The sequence below is a fragment of the Myotis yumanensis genome, unplaced genomic scaffold, assembly GCF_028538775.1.
Source record: "Myotis yumanensis isolate MYYU_CA2020_CCGP unplaced genomic scaffold, mMyoYum1.0.hap1 SCAF_9, whole genome shotgun sequence".
Taxonomy (NCBI): domain Eukaryota; kingdom Metazoa; phylum Chordata; class Mammalia; order Chiroptera; family Vespertilionidae; genus Myotis; species Myotis yumanensis.
In genome coordinates this window covers 29,782,367-29,793,546 of record NW_027223760.1, presented here as the reverse complement: position 1 = coordinate 29,793,546, position 11,180 = coordinate 29,782,367, and the positions used below count along the sequence as shown (strand labels likewise).

Genomic DNA, 11,180 nt, shown 5'->3' with positions numbered 1-11,180 from the left:
GCTCGCCCGTGCGGGTCCCAGCCTCCCGGTGTGGGAACCGAGGCTCAGCGCGCGTTCCTAGGAGTTTCCCTCGGGCGCTCTCCGCTCCCGCCGCCCGCATTCGCGCCCAGCGCCCCGAGCCCCGAGCCGAGCGGCTCCTCCTTCTCCCTCTGTCTCCCTCTCCCGCAGGCCGAAGCCTCAGGACAGAGTTCAAGTTCAGCCCCTGCTGGCGCTCCCGATTGAGGAAAGGCCAGGGGGGCTGGAGGGCGCGGGTTTGCCCGGGAGGGCGCGGGGAGGCGGAGGGAGGTGGCCTCTGATTGGCCAGGGAGGGGGAGTGGAGGCACGGAGTTTCCCACAATGCTCCGGTGCGGTGCAGCCGCGGATGGATGCTGCGGGAAGGGGCTGCCATTTGCCGCCCCTGTCAGCGGAGCGCGGACCGGCTCGCTCTCTCGCCGCGGCGGCCGCTGCCAGCGCGCTCCGCCGGCCCGGCCTCTGCAGCGGAGCCGCCTCGCCTCCCTCCGCGGCCGCCAGGGCGGGCGCCATGAACCCCGGCTCCTCGGCGGGAGAGGAGCAGGGGGCGACGGGCGGCAGCGGCGGCGGCGGAAGCGGCTGCCTGGGCGCCGAGGGCGGCGCGGACCCGCGGGGCGCGGGTGCGGCGGCGGCTGCCCTGGAGGAGCCCGCGGCCGCCGGCGGGAAGGAGAAGGACGAGGCGCTGGAGGAGAAGCTGCGGAACTTAACTTTCCGGAAGCAGGTCTCTTACAGGTAGGCGCGGAGCCGGCGCGGGGACAGGTGCCTCCCGGCACGGGGACAGGTGCCTCCGGCGCCACCCGCGCTCCCCCTCGCAGGGCGCTGCCGCGGAGTGGGTCACCTGCGCGCGCGCTCTCTCTCCCCCCCCCCCTTTTTTTGGAGAGGTGGTCTCTTGTCATCCCATCATGTTGGGCTGGAGGGAAGCTACTGCCCGTTCCCCCTGTGACAGGACGACGGGAGAGAAGACTGGGTCCCTGAGGTCAGAGCAACAGCAAAACCGCGCGCGCGTGTGCGGGAGGGGGGGTGCGCGCCCAGAGACGCCTGGTTTTCTGGCGAGAAATCTTCAAAGTTGTCCCTAAGCCGGCGTCACCTTCACCCACTCGCCCTCCCTCCCGCAGTTTGCTGGGTGAACCTTTGGCACTAACTCGGGAGCTGAGCTCGCCCAAGGGGCAGAACAGGACAGGACAGGTCTACACTGAAGAGAAAGCCTCCTGGAGGTCGGACCCGCCCGGGAAATGCCCAGGAAGGAAGAGGAGACGTGGACTGTGTCGGTAGAGACGCCGCTGGTTACGGGGTTACACGCACACGTGCTCTCTCCCTCTCTACTAGGTGTGCCCAGAAGGACGACTTGGGGAGCCTGTTGGCAAGCGAGGGGTGCGGCCGAGAGTGGGACAGTGCTTGCCCCCGAGGATGGATGTGTGTGTGAGACAAGGACGTTGTGGGGTAAACGGCCACCGCCTTATGATGAAAGAGTGCCCCACATTGTGTCGGATCCAGAAAGGAGAAACGAAGACTCAATAGGTTCTCTGTCCTCCCCCCCCCCCCCCCGCCCCGCCCCGGCCCCCCCCCCCCCCCCCCCCAGCACCAGGCACCAGGCAGGAATAAAGATATGAGAGGTTTGGAGGGTTTCAGAGACTGCCCTTCCTGTTTATTCATTTCAAAAGCCAAGATGATAAGCACAGAATTTCAAAGATTTGTACTTGCTAGGGCTCAGAGGGTATCTTGAAATGGGGTCAGTGAAAGCTGCCTCCTGACCTTACTCCTTTGGAGGTAGCGTCCTTTCCAGAAACCCGGAGAAAGTGCTCAGCCTGGCACACCATGTGCTGTTATGTAAGCAAACGCAGATGATAGAGGCGTGTGGGTTTGCGCGGGTGTGTGTTGTATTGATGGGCTACGTGTGTGAATCACTGGGATCCCCGTTGGCATTGCCTGGCCTGGAGGCCCCGGTCCCTAGGGCATGGGCTCTGTGTCGAAGTGGTGGCTTCTGATGACTCTGAAACAATCTTCCTGGTGCGGTGGTTGCTCCCACGTCCCTTGAGTGTATTCTGTTCGTTCGCTGTGCGTTGAGGTAGTTCCCACCTGACTTGCTCTCTTAGCTACTCACATAGATCAGGACCAGATGGATCTTTCTCTTTCTAAAATTAGACGGGTCATGGAGAGTGGAGTAGCTCTCTGGAGACCTGCTGGGGCACAGGCAGTTCTCCTTCCTAGTTATGGTGGCCTGTCTGGCCCTTAGGGGAGCAGGGGCTACATCCAGCCTATTTAGGAACCAAGGTTTTGGGGTGGGCGGTGACGTGAAGTACATCGTGGGTCTGGGCTCCTGTGACATTGGCTTCCATCAGACTCCCCACTGGGTAGGGCTACAAAGCCAGAGTTTGCAAGGGAAATCAGTTCAGCTTGCCTCTTGGCAGGGGCCATTCTCTCCTGGGAACTGGTCCTGTGCGGGGCCACCGCTTGCTGGGCCACATGGTCACAGGTGCATGTGTGAGTGTGCACAAACACACACAAACATGGACGTGGGCCCAGACGCGGTGTTTTTCTACGGAGGGATTGAATCTTCTATAGAAAATAGGTCCTACTTTGTGAACATAATTTCCTTTTCAATAGGGCTGTCAGGTTTCCTATTCAGCAACCCGCTGGCAGCAGTGTCACCTCAGGTGGCTGGTTAACAATTCCCACCATCCAAGGCTTCCAAAACCCAATTCTCTGTGGGTGGGAATGTTTACGGGGCTCCTCCGGCAGTGTGTCAGTACAGTAATATCTGAGTATTGCTGCCCTATCCCCTCCAACCCCCCCCCTCAAAAAAAAAGGCTAAGCAATTGATCTTTGAAATCATAAACTGTGCCCAGCCAAACTAGGCCAGACAGTCCCCAAGTCAAGGGAAAGACTGTGAAAAGGCAGGTGATTTCATCTGGCACATGTTTGTCCTGGGTAACCTGGACAGTGTCCCGTTTCCACGATTGTTACTATTTTTAGGGTCATGGTCAGTGGCCTGCCCACTCACCATGGCAGCCACTGTGTAGACCTCAGAGGTGGCCGCGTGGGGTTGTTTCCCTGGTGGGGTAATGAATGGTCTGTAAGGAAAGAGCAGCTACGGCTGGAGTTGGGCCCTGGCTCCTCAGGGAGGACTGCCACCTCCCTTCTGGGGTGCCTGAGGACAGCGACGGGTGGGAGAGAACGGGAGGGCGTTAGCGAGACCTCACGGAATGAAGTTTGAGCAAAAGGGTTCAGTGCGAGGGTGCAGCATGGCTGCTTGTGTAAGGGGGATCATGTAAGGTGGGGAAGAGGAGACCTGCAGGTAGCTCAAACACATTTTCTGGAGAACATGGGTATTTGTAGAATGACACTTGACAGGAAAGAAGGGGGCTTTGGGAGAGGGTGTGCGTGTGCATGTGGGTAGGGGGGGTCTCATCTGCTCCTTCTGTTGCTAAGAAACATATAATCTAGGGTTTAAAAATAAATGAGGAGTGGGTGGGCATATGCAGTGACTCCTGTCTTTTTAGGAACCAGAGCCCTTTACAAAGAGCCTTTAAATAAACGTTTCTGGAGGCAGATTATTCATTTTGCTTGACTTTTACTTTGTTAAGTAAAATAAACCCCTTTACACATACCCCTCGATTTTCCCTCATTATCTTTTCTTTCTTGGCTTTTTTTTTTTTAGGAACCATTTTTTTCCCATGAGAATTTTTCCTTTATTTCAGATTCTGCTCCCCTGGAGCAAATAGTCTCTGTAGACTGTAAAGCTGAAGGTTTAGAAGGCAGTGCAAGTGAGCTTGTCCTTTTTTCTTAAAATTACTACTTCCTTTTTCTTTGCAAATTATGGTGCTGCAACAGATACATACGTGTAGGATTTTTTAAAAACCACTCGAAGAATTCCCATTTATGTCAGTAATATTTTAAAAAATCGTTTAGCCCTAGCCAGTGTGGCTCAGTGGTTGAGTGTCGACCTATGAACCAGGAGGTCATGGGTGGATTCCTGGTCAGGGCACATGCTGGGGGTTGTGGGCTTGATCCCCAGGAGCGGGTGTGCAGGAGGCAGCCAATCAGTGATTCTCGCTCATCATTGATGCTTCTATCTCTCTCTCCCTCTCCCTTCTTCTCTGAAATCAGTAAAAATATATTTTAAAAAATCTTTTAGAGGCACACAGGGGAGGGGAAGAAGAGGTAACTGATGGTTATCCTCTGTGCACCAGGCACTGTGTTAAGTGTTAGCGTATATTCTATCTTATTTACTCTTCATGACAGTCCTGTGCTATGCTTATGGTTGTTTCTGTTTTATAGAAAACGAGCCTGAGGCTTAGAGCTTGGGTAGGAGGCAGAGTTTAAACCCAGATTTGATGCTAAATGACTTTGTTTTAAAACCACATCATGCTTCCCTAAACATCCATTTCTGGTTTGAACTCTCTCCATGTGTGTACTTGTGTGTGTGCGTTATAATCTACATGCTCTTCTGTAATATACTACAGGTGCTTATATATAATATTTTGCATACTTTACTCTTTCATCTGTGCCCCTTTGGCTATATAATATTAAGGAACTCCTCTGCTATTTGAGAAATAAAAATGATGATATATTCATGATCATCAGAAAATAGATTGGTTTTGCTTCTGAGAACAAAACCACCTACATGACACCTGCCACCTCGATGAAGATACGAGTCTTAGAGTTTTATCTGCCTTTTAGTAAAACTTACACAGGTGTTGTGTAGGTGACCCTAGATCCGGTGAAGAGCTGGCCTGTCCGAGTCTCCTGGCACAGCACAGAGGAAATGATGAAGCATGATTTTGTTTGAAGGAGGCTTGGGCAGTTACCATTACTTATGAGGTGTCGATGCCTGTGTGTCACTGTCTCTACTTATAAACCAGGGGTGGTGAGACCAGACCTCCCCCCCGCCCACCTCCTTCTTACGGGGAGTTTTTGGTACAAGATAAGAGTAGCAGCAAGGAGTATTAGACTTCTTAGGTGAGGCAGCTAGGGCTAAAAAAGGTCTATTGTTTTTTATAGGGTGATGATGAGAGCATAGCATCTCCATTTGGTATTTTGTTCTGCAAAGCAAGTTTATGTGATTATAAGAAAGACAGTTGGGATGTTGAAAGCCAAGTAGGCTAGCATAGACATTGTTCTTCCTTGCAGGGAAATCACTAGTGTATAGGGAAGTTTTCTTCTGAATATAAGTATGCATCCTCCTTCTATGTAAATCAATTTTATTTATTTTATGTTTTCCTCTGACATTTAGACTTTAGGATCAGATAAAAAACTTGGTTCTAATTTAATGTTTCCTTCCTCAATAATCACTTAGGGCTTGGCTAAGTGTAGACTTCCTTAATCAGGATACACACCAGGCAAGATTGCACTTGAACCACTGTCCAGAGTACTTAATCTGCTCTAATTGGTCTGTTAGAGGCTTGATTTTTACATGGAAGTTTGGCAGCCATGGGTCCTGTGGAATCAGGGGATGGAGAAGTTGAAGGGAGCTTTGCTGGCGTTCAGTTCTTCCGTGGCCACGGCAGCATTGGGCCAAACTGATTCAGACTAGAGCTTGCCTTTTGGAACACTTCCCTTTCTAATCTGAGAAAATGAGGACTCATAGTGAGGGCCCAGGCTGGCTGCACCATCCATGGCCTTCTGGGCTGGCATCTGGGATCCACATTCCCTGTTCAGCCCTGAGGTATCCTTGAAGTGGGCTTAGTCACTCACTCTGTGAGACAGGGAGCATCTGGAAGGACCATTGCCTACATGCTGGCTATGACATTTGCTTTCTTACGTGGGTTTGTATTGGTAATACTGATCCTAATTATTTTTTCTGAGATCCTGTAATTGCAGTTTCAGGATAATAGTTACCACAATTCAAAGACAGTGTTTGGGCTTTTCTTACAGTGGCTAACTGAAAAAGGAAGGTAAGGAGGAAAACAGAATCTAAGCTACTAGGCTTATTTTTCCCCTTTGAAATTTAATTTGCTTGAGGTAACTATAATAATGGACTAATTTCAAATTGCCTGGACGGATTGGAGCTGTTTGAACTCTTGGCGTTGTTTGAACTGGTTGGAATGTTATGCCTCTCACAAGGCATAACAGACCAATGCAATGAAAAAGATTAAAGAAATAAAAACACCAGATTATGTTTGCACATAGTACTCTCATAATTCATCTCTGGCTTGTTCTCCAGGCAAAGTCCTCTTTGGGACTGAGCTCAGAAGTGTCCACTTTCTGTGACAGGTGGTTGATCCTACCCTGTCCTCAGATGGTGCTTTCAACAGCAGTGTTAGGACTGAATTGGGGTTTCCTGTTCTGGGAATTAAAATAGAGTTTGGACCTGGCATCGTCTAGTTCCGTGGTCGGCAAACTGCGGCTCGCAAGCCACATGCGGCTCTTTGGCCCCTTGAGTGTGGCTCTTCCTAAACCTTAGGAGTACCCTAATCTACACTAATAAAAGAGAAACATGGTAATTAGCATACGACTGCTACCCTTTTCATTGGCTAATCAGTGAGTATATGCAAATTAGCTGTCAGCCAAGATGGCGGCCGGCAGCCAGGCAGCTGGAAGCGAACATGAGGCTTGCTTGCTGCAGTGAAGGAGGACTCCAACTTCCCCGCCTGACTTGCCGGCCTCTGAGCCAGCAGTTTGAAACTTTGTAACAAATATAGAAGATAAACAAAACCCCAGAAACCAGCTTTCATTCAGCCAGGCTTTAGCAACATTGTATCGATGTTTTCAGCAGCGAGGCCTCAGAGCTAAAGCTGGCCCAGAATAAAAAAAAAAGGAAAACAAGAAGCGGTTGGAAGCTTCAGTCACTCGCTTCCGGAAAACAGCCCTCAGCCCCTCACCCAGACTGGCCAGGCACCCCAGTGGGGACCCCCACCCTGATCCAGGAAACCCTTCAGGGCAAACCAGCCAGCCCCCACCCATGCACCAGGCCTCTATTCTATATAGTAAAAGGGTAATATGCCTCCCAGCACCGGGATCAGCAGAGCAGCGAGGCTCCCGGCACCGGGATCTGCGTGACAGGGGGCAGCGCCCAAAACCCCTGATTGCCCTGCAGCTCTGTGTGTGACAGGGGGTGGGACCACAACCTCCCTATCCACCCTGCTCTGTGACTGTTAGGGGGAAGCTCCCCAATCCCCTGATTGCCCTGCGGCTCTGTGTTTGACAAGGTGCAGCGCACCAACCCCCTGATTGGCCCTGCTCTGTGTGTGACAGGGTGCGGCGCCCCAAACCCCCCCCCCCCCCACGGGCCCTGCTTTGTGTGTGACAGGGTAGAGCCATAACCTCTCCATCAGCCCTGCCCCGAGTATGACAGTGGTGGCACCCCAACCCCCTGATCCGCCCTGCTCTGTGTGTGACAGGGGATGGCGCCGCCGCAACCTCCCCATCGACCCTGCCTTGAGTGTGACAGGGGGCGGTACCCCAACCCCCCAATCAGCCCTACCCTGAGCGTGACTGAGGGTGGCATCGCAACCTCCCGATCCACCCTGCTCTGTGCATGATGGGGCGGCACCCCAACTCCCCAATCGGCCCTGCTCTGAGCCTGACCAGGGGCTGCACCTAGGGATTGGGCCTGCCCTCTGCCACCCGGGAGCAGGCCTAAGCCAGCAGGTCGTTATCTCCCGAGGGGTCCCAGACTGCGAGAGGGCACAGGCTGGGCTGGGGGACCCCCCCCCCAGTGCACAAATTTTTGTGCACCGGGCCTCTAGTTAAGTTAATAACAATGTACCTACCTATATAGTTTAAGTTTAAAAAATTTGGCTCTCAAAAGAAATTTCAATCGTTGTACTGTTGATATTTGGCTCTGTTGACTAATGAGTTTGCCGACCAGTGATCTAGTTGATCTTGGGCATGTTATGTAAACCTTTGGAGGCTCAGCATATTCATCTCTAAAATGGGGGAATAGTAATACTTACCTTAGAGAGGTTTGTTAGGAGAATTGAATGAGTTACTTTAGGCAAAGGACTCAGTGCCTTGTGTAGAGTTAGCTTTTCTAAGTATCATTATTCCCTGCTAGGTTGGTAGCTCCTTTGAAGACAGAAATTGCACCTTATCATTGGAATCCCTGAGTCCTGTTCTTATTGCTCAGCAGGTGTTGGATAAATATTTATTGAATGAATGAGTTTAATTGCTTCCTTTAAATGAACTACTACGTGATTCATTTCTTGTCCATCTCAATTGTGATTTTCCCCTTTTCTGCCTTTTTGTCATTTACACTTTGTCCAACAGCTCAGGACTGTGTGTGCCTGTCTACAGATTCCTGTGTGAGTACCTGCACCAGCCCGTTGGCCATCTGTTGGAGGCCAGAGAGGGGCGGCAGACGCTCTTACTTAACCAGCTATTTTCTGCTTGTCAAAGAGAAGGCCTCAATTTGTCTTCTGAGTAGCACTAATTAGCTCTCTGGCTCTCTTTCTGTCTGTCTCATCCCTTTCCAAGAGGCATCATTGATTTTCTCCTCAGGGAATTTTCTGTTGACTTTTCTTCCTATGACTAGAACTTAGAGATGCAGAAAGATGGCTGCCCTGCATTCCTGGAATCTGTCCTGACCGTTGTCCAGCCGGTTTGGGGTGACTCCAGCAGCTTCTGTTCTGTGTTACTTTACTCATACTCCTTCCAACTCACCTGATTGACTGCGGTGGAAAAGTTATTTTAAGAAGAATTCCTTGGTTGACTGCGTGATGCTAAGCCTTTGTTTTATTTTTAACTTAATAAGAAAGTCTTGGAAAAAGTGCCAGTCACTTTTTATTCACCTAACTTATAGAGCACTTGAAGAATGGCTGATGAGCCCGGTTGGTGTGGCTCAGTGGTTGAGTGTCTACCTATGAACCAGGAAGTCACGGTTCGATTCCTGGTGGGGGCACCTGCCATGATTGTGGGCTCCATCCCCAGTGTGGGGCGCGCAGGAGGCAGCCAATCAATGATTCTATCTCATCATTGATGTTTCTATCTCCTTCTCCCTCTACCTTCCTCTCTGAGATCAATAAAAATAGATTAAAAGAAAAACAATGGCTGATGAGTTCCTGACATACACGGTGTTCAAAGAGAGGGGGCATGGGTGCTGCTGTGGTGATCTGAGAGGAAATGAAATCATTAGGTGTATGTGTGTTGGCTGAAGGAGGGGCTGTGGTTGGGTAGAGGTGGGAAGAAGGGCTTTGCAGGTGATTTTAATGTTCTTTCCTTCCAGCCCTGAGGTTCTGTGAGCCTTTGAAATAGAGCAGATACTGTTTTTTAAAGGCAATAGCTCTTTGACAGGGACTTACCTACTTCTTTTGCCTAACTTTCATGTATTTTGCTTAAATGGAGTTACCTGAAGATTTTCAGATTCATCAATAATGCTATGATAAGTAACCCATTTTGAGCTAAACTGTATTATGAATGGTCTGGCTTTTGTTGGAAGAGAGGGCAAACATTCAAAGCTTAAAATAGTGATAATGCAATTACAATAAAATCTCATTCTTATTACTTTTCAATCACATGAGAGACAGAGTGGTTAAGAGCCATGACTCTGGAACCCTCCTGCCTGGGTTTAATTCACCACTTCTGTCTGTTGTGTGACCTTGGGCAAGCTACCTAACCTCTCTGTGCCTTAGTTTCCCCATCTATAAAATGGTAATGATAGTAGTACTCACCCTGTAGAATTGTTTGAAGGCTGACACTTTCAATGCTCCCTGTCACAGAGTAAGTGCCATGAGTGTGTCTGTTAGAGTGATGTCATCTACAATTGAGTCCAATTAAGGAGTAGATTTGTTTATTCTTCAAAATACTGAGCACTGGTCAAATGTCGATAGCTAGTAATAAAATTATTCAAACAATATGAAAATAAGATATACACTTAGGAAATTTAATTTATAGGTTTTGGTATTCATTAAGGTACAGAAGGTGTACTTTTCTTTTCACGACTTATTAAAAAATAGTCACTATTACTAGAGGATGTGAAGAGGTGAAGAGGAGAAAGCTGCTTTGAGTGCTTTGGAAATTGAAGCAGGCAGAAGGCCAAGGTCGGTGAAGACAGGCCTGGTATGTGGGGGAATCAGGGACACCCCCAGCTGGTCGTCTGGGAGCAGGGGGCCAGACTTGGAGGGTTAGTGTTAGGGGGTCGCAGGGCTTTGCTGTGTCAGGAGTGGATAAAGACAGAGGCCCTAGAAATAGAGTTGTCACCGGGGACTGCAGGACAGAGGTTATTTTTCCTGGCAATCAGGAAAAAGCCTCCCAGATGCTGCCTGTCCTGGCTCATTTCAGAAATAGAAGGCGCAGCCTTCTGGGTATTCCATCAGTTATCTCAACGAGGCCAAACAACAGAATTTTTTTTTTTTTTAAATTTTAGGTGATTATTAAATATTTGTTGAGCAAATAAAACTGGCTCAAGGCTATGAAGTATTGAGGAAGGAAGTCTGTTTTTCTTCTTCAAAAGGCAAAGAAAAATCAGTTGGGTTGCTTTCATGTATCATGTAGATTTTTAGGAAATAACCAGAAAATAGACTCCTTTGAAAGGTCCAAAGTACACTTTTAAAAGGTGTCACTACTTTGTCTTTGAGAAAGATGTCAAAATTCTATGGAAAAGTAAATTTTTGTTCAAAATAACTTGAAAGCCATTTGTTTAAAGATGAAAAAAAGAAAGCTTTACATAAGCTTATGTGGAAGCAGTTGGAAAGGGCTCGGTGTATCACTTTGAGACCAACTTCTGGAGCGTTCTTCAAACTGAAAGGACTGTGTTCTCATCATCGTCCTTGTGTATGTGACAGGCTTGGAGGCACCCTCTCTCACACAGGGAGCATTCCCTGTAGAGGTTTTGGAGAAAAGAGCCTGACTTAAAACAGCCTCTTCCTTTTAAGTTGGCCCCCTCTCAGGGCAAAGACTAAAAAACCGTAGCATCATTTTGTTTCTCTCCATTGGAAGCCCTGTCCTCAGCATCTAAACTTAGACAGGAAGTAGAAAGTCATTGAACCCCAGAAACTGCAGAATATGATCTTCCCTACCTTCCGGCCCCACTGCACCTTTTCTCACAGTGGCTAAGAAGGGACAGATGTCACTGTTCTCCTCAGTGGCCTCTGATAAACCATTTTCCGAGGCAGCAAAGGCAACCAATGTACTTTCAAAGTTTTTATAAAGTGTAGCTAAGAGAAGGAACAAACTTTAACTGGGTTCAAATTCAGACTACAAGTGTTAACTACCCACTTGTTAACATAGTCATT

General features: G+C 49.3%; 1 protein-coding gene across 3 annotated transcripts in view; it reads left to right on the top strand.

The window, feature by feature from the left end:
• Positions 1–361: 361 nt before the first annotated feature.
• The window catches only part of DGKI (diacylglycerol kinase iota), a 410,881-nt gene continuing 400,062 nt past the window's right edge, over positions 362–11,180 (top strand). For 2 of the 3 annotated variants that reach the window (XM_070423977.1, XM_070423979.1), the window contains exon 1: positions 664–741. Coding sequence is in view for 1 of the 3 variants with exons in the window: in XM_070423975.1 (XP_070280076.1) it covers positions 362–741 (380 nt within the window). In the remaining 2 variants the exon portion in view is untranslated. Of the gene's footprint in view, positions 742–11,180 lie in introns of all 3 variants that reach the window. The other variant, XM_070423975.1, reaches the window with a different exon arrangement.